Source organism: Daphnia pulicaria, chromosome 7, assembly GCF_021234035.1.
Source record: "Daphnia pulicaria isolate SC F1-1A chromosome 7, SC_F0-13Bv2, whole genome shotgun sequence".
NCBI classification, from domain to species: Eukaryota; Metazoa; Arthropoda; class Branchiopoda; order Diplostraca; family Daphniidae; genus Daphnia; species Daphnia pulicaria.
The window spans coordinates 6,146,557-6,168,788 of record NC_060919.1 but is presented as its reverse complement, the minus strand read 5'-3'; the positions used below and the strand labels follow the sequence as shown (position 1 = coordinate 6,168,788).

Genomic DNA, 22,232 nt, shown 5'->3' with positions numbered 1-22,232 from the left:
GTAGTGTGATATACATATTTTTTGGACTATAAAAGCATTTATTTTGTTTTATTGCAAAGTCCCTAAGGCTAGAGGATAACCATGAAGAGAACAGTTTGCTACGAATCAAGCAGCCAGTCGTGCGTCAAGGACGACACCGTAATGGTGTGGTACCAAAGCGGATACGGCCGCTTCGGTTTCACCCCTACAGGTAGATGAGTGAGGCTTCATGTTGACATGCTGTCATCTTTCGTAAAACTGGATGAGTTAACCAGGAACAGTTTTCTCTGCTTTTTATAAGGTTGTTTTATTTCCAATAATTCAGTTTTAAGGGCATGTGAACTCCCAGTTTTAGTGACGTCATTTGATCTTATCCCCAAATTATTATTTCAGCTCAAATTGTAGATTAAATGGCTCGTTGGCGTTTCATGCTGCTACTGATTTTCTTGTTGAACGTCGTTTTGCCATTTTCTTCAGCATCACAGAATGTAACTGAAGCAGGTGCTTATGCTTATGGTGCTGGGAATATTAGGGATGATCAGTTCGGCATAACGATTCTTAGAATCCTTAAAACTGTGGGTGTTGCACTTGGAGTTGCATTGGTTGTTACTTTTATAGCACCAATAATTATTTACTTCCTACTCTGCTGTATCGGATTTACCTGTTCTGGTAATAATGAAATAATTGCTGTCCCATCCTCTCCTATTTGTGTGCTAATTTTATCGTTATTATTGAAGGCGTTTTGGCAGCTTCGTGTGCTGCAATCTGTCAATCGAACATTGGTAATGTGGCGGCTGGAAGTTGTTTTTCTTGTGCACAGAGTATGGGCGCTTGTGGTAGCATGGGAGTTTACGTCTTGATTGGCCTAATATGTGGTATTCCTGCTGGTGCCATTGCAGGCTATTATGCTTGGTTTTATTTTGTTTGAAATGGATGAATTTAAGCGTGGGCATTTTGTAAAACATGTAATATGAATCTCGAAATAAATGTGACATTTGCTCCTTCATTAAGAACTTCAATTTAGTTGCGAGTTTATTTTCTTTCACGAAACAAAAAGACATTACGTAAACGAGTTTTAGACATTATTTTCTTTCGGGAATCAAATGACTTCGAAAAAGATAGCCGTGGAGTTATATGGGGCGCCAAATTTCAAATATGAGTAGAGTTGAAAACGCATTAGTAATTATTTGAGTTCAAAGGCAAAATTTGTCATTTCAATCACGAGGAAGTTATATCGAATTAAGCTGATTAAAGATCTTTTGTGCAAATATTAAATTATGTGCATTAAATAATTACGTTTAATAATTGCTGCTGTGTGTCCTGAAAATAAATGTGTTTCTCATTCACTAGGAAAAGATACTCGATCGGAAGAAGACGCCGAATAAAAACTGGGTCTGTTTTGCGAATTCGATGGATAGTAGGTGGGAGTGTTTGATGGAATTTCTTGAATCGAACCTTGGACAGTTAACGGACGGTAGGAATTCTGTTGAGAATAACTAGGTGAAGGTGGTCGATAACTTGAAGATGATGGAGGTTTGTAATATGTTGGAGATGAGACTACCGGCTTGTAATTCCCTGAAGAAGGTTTGTAGGATGACGATTGGTCGTACGGCGCCATTCCTTGGGCTGTTACGACAACCGAATCATATCCTTCCTGAGATCCACTAGAACCGCTTCCAGGTTTGTATGCTGAACTGGAACCTTGCTGGTAACTGGGACTGCTGTAAGAAGGGGTATCAATGATCGTGATTGGTTTGTATTGATTATACTGAGGAGAAGTTTGCTGATGGCTAGGATTATACGACGACGATGTTTGGCTAGGATTGTACGATGATGAAGTTTGGCTAGGATTATAGGACGATGAGGTTTGGCTAGGATTATACAACGATCCTGTGTTGGAGGCGGGATTGTAAGAAGGTGTCCCAATTACAGGTGCCACCGAGCCAAAAGGATCGGGAATAAGGCCAGAGGGACGATAAGAATTTTGCGGAGACGTGACGGCGGATGTTGTCGGGTTGTAGAACCCGTTTTGAACTGAAGGATTGTAGTTGTTGTTGTATCCGTTGTTTGAGGGATAATGCTGAGATCCATAAGATGGATTAAAGGAATTTGTCGGGAATGAAGGCGACGTTGGATTGGTAGGGTAATAAGGACTCTGGCCGGCAGCTCCGCCGTAAGGTCCGTTTTGCTGGGGATATTGATTTGGATATTGACCGAATTGAGAGGCTCCTGGATAACTTCCAGCTCCAAATCCTTGCTGTTGATACAAATGCGATGGCGGCACTCCTTGATACGGCCCCATAGGTTGGAATCCACCGTAAGATGGATACTGCTGTTGGTGCTGGGAGTTAAATGCTCCCGGATATAATCCGCCAAACTGATGAGGAGGGGCATACGGTGGCTGGTAACCGAACATTCCTAATTGGCGAGTCGTTGCATTCGATGAAGATTCATCTAAAAAAAATTAAAAAATATAATCAATTTTGAACAAAAATATGTAATACGTTGATTTCTCTTTATAGATTATTATAGATTTTTATAGCCTGGTGGTATTTTCCTGTTGAAACAATCGTAATTTGGTACTTCAATTTTGAAAATTTACGACCGAAAATGAGTAGGTTTTTGCACCTACAGACATATAGAAAAGACCACCGACAAGGGTGAACGGAGAACGAGTTGTGTTGCGCAACCCGTCCTTCACCTCAATACCGCAGCAAGGCACACACATATACAATTATAACAATCTCTGCTGTTTGGTGCGCTTAAAGTTGAACAGCACGCGCACTCTGTTACTTTCTTTCTAATATAGAATGCCATTCAAATATTAAATACCTTCCTCCCGTTTGGAACGGACGACGGACGAGTCAGCTCCGGATGCCCCAAACAGACACAGTATAACAAGCTGGACATATATAATAGAGCGTAGCAAAGCGATGAATAGGTAAAAACATACTCTTTTGAATTATAAATAGATTAGGAATGAAAATCCGCTTACGACAGAAAAGAAGTTGCTCATGGCGTCAATCCGAATAAGTTAGAACAGGTTGAGAGCTGGCGTTCGTCTGGTGGGAACTTCAGCCGGGACAATGTGAAAAGACATCGAATGTCCCAGCAGCAGCAGCCCAACGCGGTGAAAGTTTCACCCCCGCCATGAATCATTCAAGGTCTCGTTTCAATAATAATAATGACTCCGCACAGGGATTTCCCACCATAAAATAAAGGGCTTTTTTTAGTTTTAGCCTCGTTTTTTTTTTCTTTCTTAGCTTTTTGGCGAATGTATTAATTTCCTCCGACGTCGTCAAGCAGAACAAATGGTCGACTCCCGTTATTATTATACGATGTCATAGTCGGGGCGTCGGATTTTATTTTATTTTTTTTTTTTTTCACGGGGCTTTGAATAAGCTTTTTACGCCAGATTTCTTGGCCTTGACATTCATCGGTTAGCCTATTGCATTGTGAGTAAAAAGAGAAATCTCTCGGCGCGTCAAAAAAAGGACAAATGTGGCATCCTGCCCATGGTCGATGGCTTGCCATAGTCTGGAATAACAGCTGTCGCCTGCGCCCTTTCGGTTTTGATTGTTACCAGCACCCAAGTTCTTTTTCGATGAGAATGCCAATGGATGACAGTATATACTTCCTTTCGGAATGACTCCCTTCAGCACACCTAATAAAAATCACGGACACTCAGTTGTTTTGCTTAAAGGACTTTCGACGTTATTGGGTTACTCAAAGTATACCCAGTAAATAATAATAATAAACAATGATTGGGCGGAAAAATCAATGCCAAATTGGGAAATAGTTCCCATGGAATTTCGTTCAATTGACCAAAGTAGTTTAGCTATGCAAGTAAATTTGGAAGATTAGTTTACTTTTCGGCAACTATGTTTTTATTGTTGTGAGAATTACATAGAAACTTGAATTGCCGGAATAATAAATATACGCGTAAAGCGCGGGAATTTCGTTACACGATAGTGATTTCAAGTAAACCGTTTCTTCCTATAGTTTAATATTCCAAAGAGGTTTATTTTTATAGCGTTTTCCACTACGCCCCAAAGAACATTTATCGACCCATAAAGATCAAGTTTATATATGTAATACGGGTTAAAATAACATTAGTTCTGGGTTGTCTGGGTTGCGCTTGTTAACAGTCTATGATATAGGGGTGTGGCTGGACCACCAGTGCGCAGCAACGTACGGTGGAGTGATAAATGAGTTTGGATTGATAAAAATTCTAGTCAAGTAAAAAAACAAAAAAAAAATTCTAATGCAAAATAATTGTTCCGGTAGATCAGATCATTAATTGGCAGTTCGCTTGGCAGTTTGCCGACTGAGGACATATAAAGTTGGATTGGGTCCAGTACCGGCGCGCGGTAGTATATATATCTTAGCTATAAATCCTACAATGCAATTATTTTTGCAACAAAAATAGTTTGGAAATGAATGGGCGGGGTGAGTCGAGGCAGGAAAGGAGGCCAGACTATTGAACTACATCCAAACCCTTAGTCGGTCAAGTAAACACAAGATCATAAAACTTAATTTTTCGCAACTCAAAATGACTGTGCCGGCGGTCTATGTATGCATGCTACAGGAAATATTTACATGTTTATTGTCTTGCTTGTTTTTCAAAAATTTTACAAGGTGCTGGCATAAATTAGACACAGATCATTTAGGTTTTAAAATAAACTAGACATGCAAACGTGAGTCTTGTTTTCTATTTTTTCACTAAACGGTTTGAAAATAATTACATGACATGCTCCAAGAAAAAAGTAAAACTGTAAAATTCATCAACCGAAAATTTGTATGAATTACGACATCCAGCCTTCTGTTCTATTTCGGCAGAATAGAACGGGACCCTCATATGTTACAAATATGTAATGAATTGTTTGCAGTACTTTTATCCTGCTGATTTTTGCATGCATGGTAATTCTAGATGTAATCATATACGTTCCGACTGTAATTATAGCGGAGTATGCCATGAAGAACCTTGGTGTTCTTCAGGTGGAAGGTTTACACACTTTTAGTCTGACCCAAAAAAATTTGCCGACGAAAGAAAGGAAACTTAATTAGCTAAAAATCTGGATTTTATTTAAACCAGATGTTCCCCCTCACACCTGGATGTGATGGATCACTCTCTTTCACTTCATATACTTATGGGAATGTGCGAGTGATTTATACAGACGTCATAACCGGATTATTTGGTATACAATAACGACATATATACCTTATAAGCTACTATAAGAGATGAATCATTTTCTTCTTGTTATCTCTGTGCGTGCAAGCAAAATATTTCCCCGCGCGATTTTCAAACAGATTTGAAATTGCATTTGCTTACTTAGTATATGTGTGATGCCGTTTCTTTCTTTTATGCAAATCAATTCACTTTCAATAACGACGGTTTTTGAATTGGATCTAAAGTTCTGCGGGCTCGACTTATTTCTTTTTAAAGTTCACGATTTATTACGTTCTCCGGTTTGAGCGAAACTTTTATTTTTAATACGTAAGGGCAAAACTTGTAATATACGGGATCCTTATTATTCACGACAAAGCTGAATCGAATTTTATTTAGATGATTCGACTATAAATACGTAATATGGTTGGGTCTGTTTCATCAATAATAAAATGCGCGTGATTCACTCTATATTCCGCGCTGCATGCTTAGGCGGCATGAATTCTTTCGATTATCTTAAATCGATGGTAGCTATACCTTATAGTCAGTTGGCGGTATTTGAGTACTATGGGTTTGCCGGGTCCGTGTCTAAAATGTGAGCAACTGTATTCACGATTCTAATTTCACGCGAATCACGTCGTGTCAAAGTCAAATCGTATAATCAGACTCGGGATAATAATAGGCCAACAACGCATATAAGGAATTTGCGGTAATGTGGTCGACGGAGATTAAGGAACCAAATATTCGAATGATATGAGCTATAGCCAAGACGTCAATAATAATCATGCGAGATTAATAGGCAGCAAGCGCTGCGCACGGAATAAGAATGGGACGATCGTTAATTGTGTTATACGTATACTGAACTCGGGTGCGGTAGTGACATTCCAATTGCGCATTACTTATAATACGGCGCGCATTCTGAGATGCGCGGGTGAGGAAAATCTCATTGATCACATTCACACGTAATTAGTGTCCCATTCTTTTCCCGATTTCTACGACGCCATCTAGCACACTATAACGAGATAACTATAAAAAAAACAAGGAGAAACAGTCACATTTTTTAAATAAAAATAAAATCTGACACTGATTCGTGACGTTTGCTGCCGGGCTCTGCCATGCGCCGTGTTCTTTATCCGAAGGACCCGAGCAGTTGGTGGTGGATGTAAACCAGCAGATAACCGTCTGCTGCAGCCCAATCGTTATGACCTCTTTATTGAGCAGCGTCGTCGCTGTTCCAGACCGCTCGGTTAACGTTTTCCGCTAGTTATTATATATCTAGCGGATATCAAAACCGTGGGTTAACCAAATCGAAATTTTGGTCTTCCGGTCTACATTCGGGAAAATGAATAACCATCAAGCTCAAACGGCCACATCTTTGAGACGACGCCAAATTCAGACGTGACACAGATACCGATTCAACGTCGAGGTAAGAACACTGAAAATCTAAATATTCAGTAGATAACATACATACATTTTTTAAAAAAGAATTGTGAATTAATTCAGAGTGAATGTATGGTGGTGCACGATATCAAATAGAATTTTGCAATTTTTTTAGTTTTAGTCATGGTTTTGCGCCGTGCAATGTGGTGACACCTACTGTGTAAAATAAGAAAATGGATATTTCGCGTCCGTTTACGCAACAAAAAGAAACGCACTGAGCGAAAATCGTAAAAAAATCTTTTTTATTGTAACGATGCAATCAAACCCCGTTTTTGTTACGAGGAAAAAAAAACTATTTGAAATTAATTACTCCAGTGGCCAGCTGAAAGTGTGCTATCACCTTAAAGGTTGCTGGTGTTTGTGACATTTGTGGTATCCATAAAAAACTCGAATTACCTTTCCATTCTCTTATTTAAAAACTGTTCATAATTAGAGATGTTTAGTTTTTCTTCAGGCCTGGAAAGAAAAAGCTCAGTGAAATATATAGATAAACTCTGTACTAACTGTATAAAACAGTTCCTTTTCTGCCTGAGACTTTTGCTGGTGATTGCCTTGAGTGGTTTATGCATTCCGCTCACGAAGATAATAGTTACGGAACGACGACGCGATCACGATCAAATATAGACCTGTCAAGCTTCCTTTTTATTTCGTTAATAGCTCCTGTGCAGTTGAAACACTTGACGCAACCTCCCCATTGCGTTGTATACTGTTTATTTTTAGAATGTTTTCATATATTCTTTTGATGTGTAGTATGGAGTGGAAACACCCTCATGCCGGTGGCGATCGTGGCACCGTGCTACTTATTTAGGCCTAAACATCGCTCGCACGATTCCCTGGAACTGCGCTAGTGCATTTGCTGTGTATAGCATCGAAACAGAAAACGGTGGGGGCTATTAAAGAGGAATTGGGATCCACGAGAGAGGTGAAAGGCAACACTTTCCATTTAGGCTTTATTGGCCAGGTTCTTTTTTCTTTCTTTCACTTCACGATTCTCATCCAGCAGCAGTTTCGGTATAATAAAGCACATCGAAGATTAATATGTGTCAGACGAGTGAGTGTGGGTCATTGATTTTACCTTGACCTCACCATGTATGCTATATCCCTGGAAATCTTCTTTCTCTCGAATGTGTTGGACAGAATAATAACAAGAGACTGTGGTGCTGGTGGCCATTAGGGGCCGGGCAATTATTTGATTGAGTGTGATCCAGCAGCAGCAGCACCGACGTTCGTGTCGGATGGCTCTAGATGTCTCTGGTAACGCAAACCGGCTGCAATAACAAACCGCGAGAGCGACGAGTTATAAGTGCGTTCTCTTGTATCAAGGATGGATGAAAAAAAAAAACAAGAAAAAAAAAGTCTTGCTGCTGCTGTTTCGCGGACCCTGAATTATACCTCTTGGTTACAGCGCAGTCGTCTATATAACATTTGACACCCGATCAGTGTCCAAAAAAGAAAAAAAAAAAAGAACCTGACGATCATAAAGCCAGTCAGAAAGATTTATTTACATTTGTGTGTCTTTGGCTCTCGACGTTATTATGAAGAGGCGGTTTTGATTTTCGTATTCCGTCTCTTTTTAATACATTTGTGTCTGTGTGTGTGGGTATTCTCGGCTGACAAGAAGAGAGAACCGACTTTCACGTGAGTGACGGATGGTTGCTCCTCTCTCAACGGAAGTCTCAGTCAAGATCAAAATCCATGTCCAGTCGGACTGCTGCTGCTGGACAACACAATTTGCAAATCAATCATTTCTATTTCTATTTTATTTCTTTTTAAATGGCGAACGAAAATTTATCGATTTTACAAGGCCTTTTCAATCTATGAAAATGTGAAAATCGGGTCAGTGTTTATACGGAACGAATTTGTTTAAAATGCATGTGTAAAAAGCGAGTCGTAAAAAGGATTCCAAGGAAATCTTCCTTTTTATTTCATTCAAAGAGAAAACAATTTTTTTACAAAGAAGAAATAATGACTGGTCGTTTCATTCATTATCAGAGCCTTTTTTTTTTAAACAAATGTATTTGTTTCTGACAAATCCAACTCTACAATTCAATGGGACGCGACGTTGAATAACGTGACGTAATATGATAACAGTGATGGATTGGGTCATTGAATTTTTTACATCAACAAAAACATGCGATTAGCGTCGTTGTTTATTTATTTGAGTTCCCAAACGCCAAGCGCAGCAGCAGATTTCAATGTATATTTGTTTCCTTTTTCGTGAATGGTGTCCCAGATATTAGATGATCGCTAAGATAATCGACTCTTTTAAAAAAGCAAAGTGTGTGAAATGAACTGGAATAATCCGATCGTGTCGCGGTGATTCAAATCTTACCCAACTCGATTTCCCGAATGCAAAACAGAATTGGGTGTTCAGTTCTCGGCTAAATGGTGAGTCATATTTTCAAAAGAATCAGATGATTGACGTAACAACTCGGAAAGCGCAGCGCAGTGATTGACGTGAGGAGTGCTGGGCTCTTTCGATCTTTCATAAATATGAATGAGCTCGATCCTAATACGGCATACCGGCAGCAAACTAACTGTGGGTGTGCTATGGATTTTTAGTCTTCCGTTAGATTCACCTTATCTTACAATAAACAGCACGCTGCACTTTGCTAGACAGTTGTGCGCAGACAGCTGGCCGCTATCGATTTTTTAATTGCGGTATATACAAACGTAATACATAAGCTTGTTTCTGAAATAAAATTTGGTGTGAAGGGAAAAAAAAAGTTGTTATGTAACAGGTTTCAATAGCAACTTTCTACAGTCCTATTATAGGCCTCTATTTATTTTCGAAATCGTGTCTCTGTTTCAGCAACGCCAGAGTCGATTTATCACGGGGACAATACCAGCAGACGCCGTGCCAATCAAGGATACAACAATAGCTTAGCGCTATAATCCAAAAAGGATCGAATCTTGTTTACCGAAATACCACGGTCTAATGTTGGCACAGTATAAGGAGATTGAGGATGGTCAAATATTTGAACGACCCAGAAAGTAAAATGTAAACCAACATTTCTGCTTCATGTGACAATTTCATACAATTCATCCAAGGATAGGTGACCAAATGATTTGCAATTCAGCTATAGACTAAATGATGAAACAATATTATTAAGATCAAAGTCGGACTTGATAATAATAATGCAGCGCTTCAGTGCAATACTTGGGAACACAATTAGTTAAAATCCACAAGACATGGCTCATTGACGAGCGATCTGAATGCGATGTCGCAGAGCGTGACAAAGTTGCTATCACGATGTCGCACGACAACCCTTGGGTATTTCTTCTCTATTATTTAAAAACAAAAAAAGAATCAACTTTTTTGAAACAATGACGAGGAAAGTTGGTGTCCTACATCTTGGGAAACCCCAATTTTCGATATTTTTCGGTTGACTTGTTTTCGACCGAAACTAATTTTCTCCTCTACACAGTTTCTATGAGAGATCAACTTCTACATAAATTTCAATGACAAATTCTTGTTGTTGTTGTTTTTTAAAATTTTCCTATACTTTGATGTGGGCGTCTCCGCCCCTGAATATTTATACTCTTCAATCTTCATCTCCTGTGAGAAAAAGGGACCCATTTATTCCTTTAGGCAACCAATCCAATACCCAGGATGGCTTCGGCACCACCTCGTTCAAGGTTTTAACACACACAAAAAAAACGCGTGTGGACGCTCAGTTGTTTTTTTCCCCCCCCATCCCCCCGAAGCTTGGAGCAGACGAAGCTGGAATAGATAGCCGTTGACGTCAAAGAAAATCCGAGGCCGCATGTTGTCAGTCGAGTTTCTCAACTTCCAGTGGAAGGTTCTACTTGTATTTTTTGCCCGACTGTTGTTTTCAAAGTCGGCAGCCCTTCCCTATCTGACTGGCGGAAAATGCTTTGACGGGAAATCTTCTGATATAAAACTTCTTTTATACGTTTCTCTTTCCAGTGTCGTCTGGAACAATGTTCTGACGTGTTCCTCGGATAACTCCTCTCCTGCTGCTGCACTGCGCACTTAAACAAAGCTTTACACCTGAAAGCTTTGCCAATTGTGAAATCGACGACAACTACTCATTCGATAATGAGTATTACACGGACGCTTGTGTTCTTTGTGCTCTGTGTGGCAGCCAGCGAGCTGGCCACCAACATTGTAGCACTGAGCGAAGTTCCTTTGCATGGCCACTCCACCATCCAGTATGTGGACAATCCTGTCGGATCATCTCCTGGTGTTGTCACTTTGCCATCTGCAGTTCATCATGCCGAAGACAGATCAGGTAACAGATAGCGTCTAACAAATAATGCTTTACACCAGGAAATGTGAAAATGGGAATGTAGGAAGGAAGTCAACGGAACTTGGTGGTAGTCTAGAACACCACAAATAGTTCTGGGGGGCAAAACTTCCTCTTGGGAAACTTCAAAGCCCCTAAGACACCGTTGATTTGTTTCAAAATGAGCAATCACCATGAATCAACTATTTCCTAAAGCTACTGCAACAAGGAAAAGTAGACCCTGACATTGGAAACAACCTATAACGTCAAGTTATCTTTGAAAGCGATCGATAAACGTGTTCAAACTTTTTCATAAAAACAAATGCCACTGGAACGTATATACTTATCCACGACATTTTTATGTAGGCCTAGCTGATGCTGTATCTTCTCCATCTGTATCGACCGGTGATCACCCTGTAGATGGAGGCGTTCATCCTCCTGCCGATCCTGGAACTGCTGGTGGACACGGAGGAGGTCACGGAGAAGGCATCCACGTCTTCACAGCCGAGTTTGCTCGTGTCGAAATCCCCTTCATCATCTCACTATGGATTTTCTGCGCCAGTCTGGCAAAAATTGGTACGTAAAATATTATATTTAAAGAGTATATCGGTCGTCGTAGGTTTTTCATCCGAAAAACAAAAATTGGCTAATTAAGCACAGTAAACGCGTGTGTGGGATCTGCCGTCCTCGATTTCGTGATTACCGGACGCGTGAGTCGTTACACGATAAACCTTTCACTGTGTGTACAGTGCATAGTGGCAGATGGTTGAATGACCTACAACTTTTCTCGCTCTCGTTCCCTGCATGACGTCATCAGGTTAACGTGAAGGCAGCAGCTCTCTTATTCCCGTTTGTTTTTTTCTTTCTTTTTCAAACTTTTATTGAAAGAGTTGCCGATTCAGCGTAGGCACAAAGCACGACAGCAGGAGGTTACCTCACAACCTTTCTTTTTTTCCCCTCCGGTTCCTTTTGTCCCCAAAAAGTCGTATAAATTAAGATAACGTGACGTTACTTATATATACCTGGACGTGATTCGCATATGTGTGAATAATTGGGTGTCGTTAAATTTGGTATTGGTACAATGTACTACTATTCGTGTACAGATTTTTCCTTCGTTCCATTTGGATAGGCAAACCGCTAATGGCGATATTTTAGGTGCTGCTGGGCGACATAACGAGTCCGGACCGAATAATAGATGAATAGGATAACTCTTTTGGTAATTTTTATTTCCCCTCTCGGGTGGAAACTTTTAAATTGTAAGGCAAACAGGTCAAGGAAGACGAGAAACGAGTGACAAAGTGAATGTGTGCGCAGAAATGGACGAGAAAGAAGAGAGAGGATTGTTATTATTATTATAAGGATTATTGTGGCGATGCACGGGAAGATAGGTCAAGAGGGGTCTTTTATTTTTATGGTAATCACGGTCTTATTCATAGAAGCCACGTCTCGTGAGAAACGGAAAAATATCTAAAAAGATATGGCACCTGAGTAGGTGCGGAACTGAGGCTCGGATTTTTACAAGTCATCCGGCGTCAAGGGTGGATTCCGCCTAGTGAGCACTTCTTCGTGACCCGTCAACTATTTTCGGTTCCATTCTCTTTCTTTCGCGTGCGACGCAAGTGAACAAAAATAATTTAAAAAAAAGTGGCCATGTTTTATTTTTTTCCTTTCCCTAGAGAAAGTCGGTTGACATCTAGGCGGATCGATGGTTAGGAGCCGGTCCTAGAAGCTGACGTCCGGATTCGTTTTCTTCATCCCTCAAAAAGTCAACCTGCCCTTTTTGTTTTATGGCCCTGGTACGGACCACCTTGCGAATCCGACAATCGATCCGTTAGACGCATTTCGCTCCTTAAGGCCACGGGGGGGAAAAACATAAATAAATAAATAAGTTTTTTTTGCTACAATTACTACCGAACAAGCCGGATCGAGCCGGTTTATTCATCCTCGTTATTTTCCTTTACAGACAATGGAGGAAAGAAAAGGCCTTGGCTTACGTGTGTGTGTTTTGCGAACCGCACAAACGGGAGACCGCACGTATTTTTTAGAAAGATTATGGCCGTATTGCTTTTTCGGTTATTGACGAAAAAGTAAGTCAGCCACAAAGAGAAATGAGACACGAGGAGGGGGTTAGTTTTATTATTATTTTTTGGGTAAAGATCGTAGGTACTCTGAAGAAAAAAAGAGAAATTGTTGTCGTACATCGTTTTCAGCTAATACAACCAAATGAGGCTTGAGCACCTCCGAGCACCACATCACGGATCTTGGGGGGAAAAAAAGAAACCGTTTTCTCTTTTTATATTCGAATCAGGGAAATCCGGTGTTGCGTTATTCCCCCTCGTCTCCTTATTTGATGGGAAGATGGCACATAGCTCATCCAAGGTTCCTTTGGAGCAGGTTGAAACATTTGACGTTCGTACGGTATCCACCCGAGCCATTGCAAAACTGTTCTTGGAAATTGTGCAATTTTTCTTCTTCTCTGACGTTCTTCCTGATCTTCCTCAGAATCCTGTTCTCCTTCAAATACCAGCAGACGTCGTTAATCACGACTTCACGTGCCCTGCGTTTACCGGAAAATCGACAAAAAATAGGACCGGTTTAAATGACTAAGACAAAAAAAAAGATACTATATAATTCCGACCTTGATTATTATTATGTCCTTTCTCTCTTTTTTTTTGAGTTGGAAACGAGATGCGCGTGTTTCGGCCTCTCCTTTTCCGCATTATACATGTTAGTTGTCGTACCACTGCGTGCCAGGTTTCTTTTTTATCCTTCGTTTGAAATACCGGCGCTAAAAAAGAAACAACAGCAGCAGCATACCTTTCTAAAATATAATGATTCATCTATTGCAAATCATTTCCTGGTTTGTTGATAAAATTCTCTTCGTTTGGTAATGAATGTTTCAATTTTTTGAATGAATTTCCTGTTGAAAGGTTTCCACATGGCGCCAAAATTATCTTCAATCTTTCCCGAATCCTGTCTTCTCATCGTGGTCGGGATCGTCATCGGCCTGCTGCTCTTCCACACCAACAGCGCCGGGGTTTCGCCATTAACACCGACGACCTTCTTCTTTTACATGCTGCCTCCCATCATTCTCGACGCTGGATATTTTATGCCCAATCGACTCTTTTTCGACCACCTGGGGACTATTCTCCTTTTCGCCGTTCTGGGCACCATCTGGAACACTGTCTCTATCGGTAATTATTAGAGCATTGCCGAGTCTGTATGGTATTGTTCTGGCTATACGCTCACTTTCACTCAATTTCGTTTGTTTATGACGACAGGCCTGGCTCTCTGGGGTGTTGGTCAGACTGGCCTTTATGGCTTCGACTTGCCATTGCTCGATACGTTCCTATTTTCTGCACTCATCTCGGCTGTCGACCCGGTCGCTGTGCTCGCCGTCTTCGAGGAAATCCACGTCAATGAAATTCTCTACATTGTCGTCTTTGGCGAGTCTCTGCTTAATGACGCCGTCACTGTCGTAAGTATCACTTTCAAGTACACACGCACATCTTTTTTTTTGTTCAATATTAGGGACGAGGAAAATTGTGGGAATTAGAGCGCGGAATTCAGTACAGAATTGTAGTAGTATCACATGTGAATCGAGAGAAGAAAACACAATGAAAAAGCAGCGAGAAAACGGTTGGATGAAATTGTTTCTTTCTTTCTCTCTTTCCCGGCTTTGGTTTGTCTGTGCCAATTTTAGGTTTTATACAACATGTTTGACGCCTACGTCGGCATGGGCCAAGAAAACATCAAATACACCGACATTTTGTCTGGTTTCGCCTCCTTTATTGTGGTGGCGATTGGCGGTACTCTTATTGGCATCATTTGGGGCTTCCTCACGGGTTTCGTCACCCGTTTTACCAACCACGTTCGCGTCATCGAGCCCATCTTCATTTTCGTGATGAGCTATTTGGCTTACTTGAACGCTGAAATCTTCCACATGTCTGGCATTCTAGCGTGAGTAGACACATTTTCATTTTGCGGTTTATAGCCTCCACGGTGTTGTGATTGTAACCTTCCCTGTTCCCGTCTCGGATGATGCAGAATCACATTTTGCGGCATCACCATGAAGAATTATGTTGAAGGCAACATATCTCCCAAATCGCACACAACCATCAAGTACGCCATGAAGATGCTGAGCAGCAGCTCGGAGACCATCATCTTCATGTTCTTGGGTGTTAATACCGTCAATGACCAACACGACTGGAACACGGCCTTCATCTTGCTGACGATTCTCTTTTGTTCAGTCTTCCGAGCGATTGGTAACCTCGACACTATATGGTTTTTTTTTCTTTCATTGGATTTTTATCTTTTTCTAAACGCTTCGTGATTTCCAGGCTGCATCGTGCTGACGGAGGTGGCCAATCGTTTCCGTTTGCATAAATTAAATCACGTTGAAAAGTTCGTCATGTCGTACGGAGGATTGCGTGGGGCTGTAGCCTTCGCTCTGGTCCTACTCGTCGACCCAAACAAGGTCAAGAAGCAACCGCTTTTCGTCACGGCCACAATCTCCGTTGTTTACTTCACGGTCTTCTTCCAGGTATGAGAAGATTAGAATCAGATACTGAGAACCCCGTTATTAAAAAACCCAAAAATAAATTTTTTTTTTTCTGATGCAACTCGCAGGGAATCACCATCAAACCCTTGGTCAAATATCTTAAAGTGAAACGAGCCAACAAGTTTGAAAAGACCATGAATGAACGATTGCACGAGAAGGTAATAGTGACTTGAGTTGCATAATGCATGCGCCTTTGGGGTTATTTAATATTTTCATTTGGCTATTTATTCTGTAGCTCGTGGATTACACCATGGCTGGAATGGAAGATATTCTCGGCCATACAGGAAACTTGAAGATCCGTGATAAGTACGTATAAGATTTCCAGCCCACGTATAGGCTTACGGCTAAACGAGGTACTTACGAATTCTACGACAGGTTTAAACAGATCGATAATAAATACATCCGGCCGTGTCTGATCCGAGAGCATGCCGCTCACGAACCCAAAATTTTGGAGACTTACTCAAAACTGACTATGCGCGATGCTATGGATTTTATGCGGCGCAATGCAACTTCTTCCAATTTGACTGGCGGCAACTCTGAATCGATGGCCGTCCTCTTCCGTAATTATACCGCAAACAATTTGAACGGCAGGTAACGATTTGACTGTTGGAAAAAAAAATGACAATTAAAGATTGAAAACTATTGAAATGTTGTAAAATTTTCACGTTTCAAGTGCAAGCATGGCTCAAATGGATAACGGATGGAATTTGGACATTGGAGAGTTGGCGTACAGCCCATCAGCTCGCGACCTTTCAGACGCCAAAGTCCATCACATGCTCTCGGAAGAGTTATGGAAGCCGTATCGAAGGGTAAGTCTTTTTTCTTTTGTTTTTATTCACGTGGGCGAATCGAACGCATACCTTGGAACATGATTTCCGTGTGATGATTCAGAGTTCCCGCCGGCTCAGCTACTCACGTCACGCCGTGAATGACCACGACCTGTCATCGTCCCATCACGTTAATCACAATATGCATATGCACATCCGGCGGATGGTCAGTGAGACTGTACGCAAGCAGCATTCCAAACGTGTTAAACGCCACCGGGTATGAACAATCACAGCACAAAAAACAAAGACATTTCAAGGTTTTTTATAGGCAACTCACGATTTTTCTTTCGTCATCAAGGATCCGCATGCAAACGGAAGTGGAGAAGGCGGGTCCCGGAATGGCACAAAGTCTGTCTCGTTCAAACCGCTCAAAGAAAACGGTCTGGAAAAGAAGTTACACGATGGTAAATTTTTCTTTTGTCCTTTTCTTTTTCTTTTTACTACTTACATAATTTAATAATGTCTGCCAAGCCGATGGAAGCACCGTACACTGAGACGTGTTTCATGTACTTAGTCTTTTGGCCGCGCATTTTCCGTTCATGTGCTGTTTAGTAATTTGCATGTTTGACTTGGCTAGATTATTTGCACGCGGTAATCAAAGAGGTATCTGAAGCGGAGGAGAGGAATACTTCATTGGACGATGTTGGAGCACAAGCCGCTGGAAGCTCTGAAGATCTGGATGGCGATGGTGCTGGGATTACCTTCATCGCACGAAAAGCGTCTAGTAAGTGGATTGTTCTTCTACGGGTTGAATCTATAGGAGGGTATATCATATGGAGGAGGGTAGTATCATAGAATAGTTTTACAAGGAAACACATGTCAATTATTACAAACAAAATGGCGTATAGTCGATCCAGTACTGTACAGCTACGAGTCGGCAATGGCCGAATTGATTAACAATCAGCAAATGGCACTGGCTGGTTTGCTGGCCGCCAGCGCCCTGGCCCATTTGCCAGTTCAACCGGAATTGTCACCCATCAGGTCGCCTGACCTGCCGCAATCATCAGAAACTCCTCGTGGAAAACGACTTGAAGTCGATGGTAAAGGTGCCATTAAAAAATCACCTGCAGCGCCATCACGTCAAATTCCCAGCAAATCTAAACCCATTCTCGGCTATGCCGAACCGGCCACCGGAATTCCGTCGGGCGTGCTGGAGCAGGCGAGACTCCAGCAGCATCGATTGCGCTTCCTGTTGGAGAGACAGAGACAATCGCTTAAACGCGTCATTTCACTCGGTAAAAGCGAAACTTAAGAGAGAGGAAGAAGATAAGAAACGGCTAATAACGGATCAGGTGGAGGAGGAGGACGGTGGCATTATTAATACGGATATTATACTATAACATGGACCCATGACGCATTGATATATAAACAAAAATGTATAACTCCTAAAGTCAAATTCGGGCGACTAGAAATCCAATAACACTTTTGACTGGCTCATCCAACGATTGCGTCTTTTCTTTTTAACCACCAAACCAAACAGTTCTGCGGGCGCCGAAGGATACATCGAGACTTTCGCCGTACAATATGCGACGGGGCTCCCGTTCGCCAACGGGTTTTCCAGACTCCTCTTGGGGAGGTGAAGGTCAGGGCTCATCTGCGGGTGTTGTTGTTGTTGTTGCGCACATTAATTGCCTTCGTTTGACTATTTTATTTCTTTCTCTCTTCTCTTCTCTCCTCTCTCTCCTTCTATTACTGTGTGACGCACCATCGAACAGTATTCTATCGGGTTACGGTGTCACGTTTTTTTCATTTGATTTCAACTCGCTTCACTGAAATGGCTTATCCGTTACGTTGTTTCTTTTTTGTTTTTGGCTGCTGAAAACGACTGATTAGTCTTTGCTCAGTCATTCTGGTCATCTATCGCGACTCCTTATTGTTTTCTTCGTCGGTTGTGGTTTGCATGTTTACTGGTTGGACTTCTTTAATTTTTCCATGTTAATGGCATTGTTCCGGTAGACATTCTAAAAATGATAATGTTAAATTAATTAGGGGAAGCTCATCCGTCTACACCGACGGCCGCCGAAATGCAGCTTCCATGGAAGCGAGACGACGCTGACGACATGTCCACGTTTGCCATCAAGCAGAGCGAATTTCCGCTTTGGGTAGACAATAAAGAGTACAACAACTACTACTCGCCTACCAACACTTTCTTAGGTATAGCGTCGACATGTCATATTTGTTGAGGCCTCTGTGGTTCACGTTGACTTGTTTTGTGTGTTTTGCAGGAGAGCTGGACAAGAAGAAATCCCAACACCCGTCGGTCATAGATATTTTTACTAGGGAGCATCGCACGGCGGATTTGTCGGAGCGTGGCGAAAACACCCTATCACCCCCGACTTCTTTTGACGTCACGGTGACCATACCGGAGGAAATCTCCAAAGAAGACGAAGAAGCCGAGGCGAATCAGAAAACATTTACAAAATGACAAAAATTGCCATGCCTAAATTAGGAAGAGATCAACGAAGAGTCTCTATTTGTTTATATAATCTTAACAGTTTTTTCTTCCATTCATTTAACGTTTGACACAAAAAAAAAGAAGAAGAAGACTAGGAATGGAACGGAATATTCCTCTCATTCTCTGATTAATAGCCCTTCTTTTCCCCCCATCTGATCCTTGATCTGCCTTGAATGAGTGCATTAGTTCTTATTAATGATTTGTGACAAGTCACTTCTTCTATGTTATATTCAAAAGAGTGAACATGGGAAATAAGCCTATATTGTTTGTATTGCGGTTTAAGGGTTGTGACCGAAAGTACTGTCTTGATTTTCAAAACACATCAGCGCAAATAAGCTTCCCGGAATTTCTCATCAGTCGTTTTATTTTTTTTTCTTTCTTTAGAAATCTCATTTTCTATTCATTTTCTGAAATGCAGAAGCCACAATGTATTCGCATAGAATTTTTTAAACGTACACATTCCCTTCTCCTATCCCCTCCCAATTTATATTTTTGTCCGATTCTTTAACACCGTTCTCTGCCAGATTCGAATGACTAATTCTCATCCATTCGTGTGCCCAATTTAGATTTCCTGTAAAGTTACTGGCCTTCGCATTTGATTTATTACGTAGTTGGTAGTTGATGAGGTGTGAGACTCCATGGAAAGAGTTTTGATCCGCACACATAAAATCTTCTCAGCTGATGCAGCTACGTTCTTCCTTATAGTTGAGAAAAAATAAAAGTGATTCCTTAAGCTGTCTTGGTATAATATTGATAAAAGACAACAAGAAAAGCGCAAAACCAGAGCTATGGAGAAATCCCTTCGAAACTTAGGATGATTTCGTACGTTTGCTTGTGTTTTTTGGGGGAAACATTTGACGGCTACTTGTGTGAATAGTAAAATAATTAAATAATTAATTATTTTAATAAAAAAATATCCCGTTATTGACACCAAATTGCCGTTTATCGGCTTAACGGTTTCCGCGTTCGATAATTCGCGAATTGCGTTTTTTTCGATTTTCCTAGTAGTAGTTAGAACAGTCTTCTTTGGTTTTTTTCTAGCAGACGAACTTTTTTTGACACATTTTCAATTTTTCGTGACCGTAAAGACCTAACTGGACTTGCACGTGTTCTTTCATTGGTTTGTTTCACGACTCGAATAGCAAGAATTCGGGTCATAAAAAATTGTTATCTGTGATAGAAAAGCAATCTTTCCAACACAGAAATATCTTTTTGTGTTCATTATAATATCAACATGGAAGTGGAGAATGTAATTATCAAGGAGGAGAAATCAGAGTTGGTGGATGAAAATTTATCTGCAGAACCAGAGTCAAATTGCAGTTCAAATAATCAAGAAGTAACACCTTCAGATGCAGTAAAACTTGAGAACAATGAAAATACATCAATTGAACCAGAATTAAATCCCCAACAAGATCAAGACAATGGTGAAAATGGTGGAAGTGATGTAAACTTGGATCCTTATGCTTATCTGAATCGTCCAGAGTTTTGTTCTGAAAACTTTAAAATTGAAATCATGAATCTACCAAAGTACTATGGTGCTGGGGTAAGATTTTAAAACTGCATAATGTCTACATCTTAGAATAGTCTTTAATTTATAATTTTCTTAATAGCACTTGAAAAAGTTTCTCCAAAGGCAAGATATCAACACAAACAAAATGAAACTGATGAAAGGATATGTGTTTGCCTCTTTTCGCAATGAAGAAGAACGAGATAAGGCCATGGAAAAATTGAAAGGCATTGTGTATAAAGGAAACACTCTGGATGTTAAGGTTTGTATCATTATTTTGTGCTTCTCAACCTTTAATTTGATCTGTTCACAATTTGTTTTGTCAATCTTTGTAGTTGGCAAAGCCTATGCAGGATCCTCTCATAAAGAAAAGGAAAGCTGAGGCTGAAGCTGAGGTTGATGGAGAGAAAAAAGCTAGAAAAGAACTGAAGACTGAGACACTTACAATCACTGAGCAAATCACAAAGAAAACTGTACCTTATGCTGGCAAGCCATATTCAGAACAGCTTTCACTAAAGAAACAAGACATGCTAACTGTTTTAAAGAAACTGACAAAAGAAGTTCGAAATGCACATCAGAAAGCAGGACATTTCATCCAAAGCAAAAAGGTTGCACACGGTGCGATTTGTGAATTTACCGAAATGATCCCGTCGCCAGTCAGTGAAAAATACAGGAACAAGTGTGAATTTACTGTTGGTAATTAAACAGTGTAAATACTTTTAACATCTGTGAACATGTAATACCATCAATTATTTCTATAGGTGTGAACCCAGAAACCGATGAAATTACTTTGGGATTTCGAATAAGCACGTATAAAGAAGGTTCCTATGCTGTTGGACCCGTTTCCCATTTAGCGTTCATCTCCGACGCGATGAGAGAAGCTGTTCGAGTGTTCGAAGAATATTTTAGGGCTTCAGGTCGCAAGCCTTACAATCCTGAAGATCACTCAGGCTTCTGGCGACAAGTTCTTGTTCGCACTAATTTGGCTGGAGAAGTGTTAGCCGTTGTTCAGGTGCATCCACAAAATCTGTCGACCGAAGAGTTGGATTCGGTCAAGAGCGAATTGAAAAAAGTTGCGGAAGCCAACAAGATTATTTCTCTCTATTTTGAAGCCGTTGGACCGAAAAAGTCGGGGGAGGATTCACCACCCGAGCGTATAATGGGCAGCACTCACTTGGTTGAAAAATTATGTGGCCTCGAGTTCTCAATTTCTCCACTTGCTTTCTTTCAGGTTCTTAAAAGTGAAACAGTGTGTCTCTTTTTCCATTCAACTACAATAATTTCAATTTTAGGTGAACACATTGGCGGCTGAAGTTCTTTTCAACAAAATAGCTGAAATTGCAGAGATAGACAGTAACACCAATATCCTCGACGTGTGTTGCGGTACAGGAACTATTGGCCTATCACTAGCCAAGGTAGGAATCTAATTTTTAGAATACTGACATGTTACTAAATTTTTGACTGTTTGTTCAGAAATGTCGTCGCGTGTACGGCGTAGAATTGGTAGAAAGTGCAGTTGAGGACGCAAAAAGTAATGCTTCAAAGAATGGCATCACGAATTGTGTATTCGTTGCTGGAAAAGCAGAAGACGAAGTAAATAATCTGATAGATAGCATAAAGCAAAAGGATTTGGAAGAAGGTGTTGAAGGTGGCAAGATCGTGGCAATTTTGGATCCTCCCCGAGCTGGACTACGTATTATTTTACTTTTACTTCATGCATCGCCATGGGTGTTTTCGTAATTCCATTGTTTTCTTCTTTAGATAAGAAATGCTGTCAATTACTGCGCAGTGCTGAACGCATAGAAAGATTAATCTACATTTCGTGTAATGCTCAGGCAGCGATGAAATCTTTTATCGACTTGTGCCGTGCTCAATCTAATGCGTATGGCGGGATTCCTTTCATTCCTGTCAAAGCTATGGCGGTCGACCTGTTCCCGGATACGCCACACTGTGAATTTATTTTGGTTTTGGAGCGTTATCGACCCACATAAAAATGTGGATGGGTAAATACAACAATTGCAATTTAAGACAATCCAAACGTATAAT

General features: G+C 40.8%; 3 protein-coding genes and 1 long non-coding RNA gene across 7 annotated transcripts; 3 read left to right on the top strand and 1 right to left on the bottom strand.

Annotated features, from left to right (window-relative positions):
* The first annotated feature begins 93 nt into the window (after positions 1–93).
* LOC124348370 lies at positions 94–1,146 on the top strand. The gene is made up of 3 exons (XR_006919955.1): positions 94–280; positions 373–648; positions 717–1,146. It is a non-coding gene; the product is annotated as an uncharacterized LOC124348370 (long non-coding RNA).
* Positions 986–3,084, bottom strand: LOC124348368 (DNA-directed RNA polymerase II subunit RPB1-like). The gene is made up of 3 exons (XM_046798561.1): positions 2,975–3,084; positions 2,812–2,881; positions 986–2,433 (listed from the first exon to the last, which is right to left on the bottom strand). Exons 1-3 carry the CDS (start codon positions 2,993–2,995, stop codon positions 1,319–1,321), a joined length of 1,206 nt encoding a protein of 401 aa, XP_046654517.1. The 5' UTR covers positions 2,996–3,084; the 3' UTR covers positions 986–1,318.
* Positions 3,085–6,373: 3,289 nt separating this feature from the next.
* LOC124348401 (sodium/hydrogen exchanger 3-like) lies at positions 6,374–19,412 on the top strand. Of its 4 annotated transcripts, XM_046798606.1 has the most exons (18): positions 6,374–6,572; positions 10,518–10,842; positions 11,203–11,412; positions 13,767–14,030; positions 14,118–14,314; positions 14,540–14,796; positions 14,884–15,101; positions 15,177–15,379; positions 15,466–15,555; positions 15,633–15,703; positions 15,773–15,988; positions 16,071–16,206; positions 16,289–16,441; positions 16,523–16,628; positions 16,802–16,948; positions 17,073–17,459; positions 18,214–18,378; positions 18,450–19,412. In XM_046798606.1, exons 2-18 carry the CDS (start codon positions 10,650–10,652, stop codon positions 18,647–18,649), a joined length of 3,213 nt encoding a protein of 1,070 aa, XP_046654562.1. In that variant the 5' UTR covers positions 6,374–6,572; positions 10,518–10,649; the 3' UTR covers positions 18,650–19,412. The 4 variants fall into 4 exon arrangements, with proteins under 4 accessions (XP_046654562.1, XP_046654561.1, XP_046654563.1 ...); XM_046798605.1 differs by lacking the exon at positions 6,374–6,572 and having other exon boundaries at positions 10,318–10,842; XM_046798607.1 differs by lacking the exons at positions 6,374–6,572; positions 17,073–17,459 and adding an exon at positions 17,705–17,806 and having other exon boundaries at positions 10,321–10,842.
* Positions 19,413–19,733: 321 nt separating this feature from the next.
* On the top strand, positions 19,734–22,218 carry LOC124348403 (tRNA (uracil-5-)-methyltransferase homolog A-like). The gene is made up of 7 exons (XM_046798610.1): positions 19,734–20,222; positions 20,290–20,448; positions 20,522–20,882; positions 20,948–21,417; positions 21,479–21,601; positions 21,660–21,879; positions 21,948–22,218. The coding sequence occupies exons 1-7, from the start codon at positions 19,914–19,916 to the stop codon at positions 22,175–22,177; spliced, it is 1,872 nt and encodes a 623-aa protein (XP_046654566.1). The 5' UTR covers positions 19,734–19,913; the 3' UTR covers positions 22,178–22,218.
* Positions 22,219–22,232: the final 14 nt, after the last annotated feature.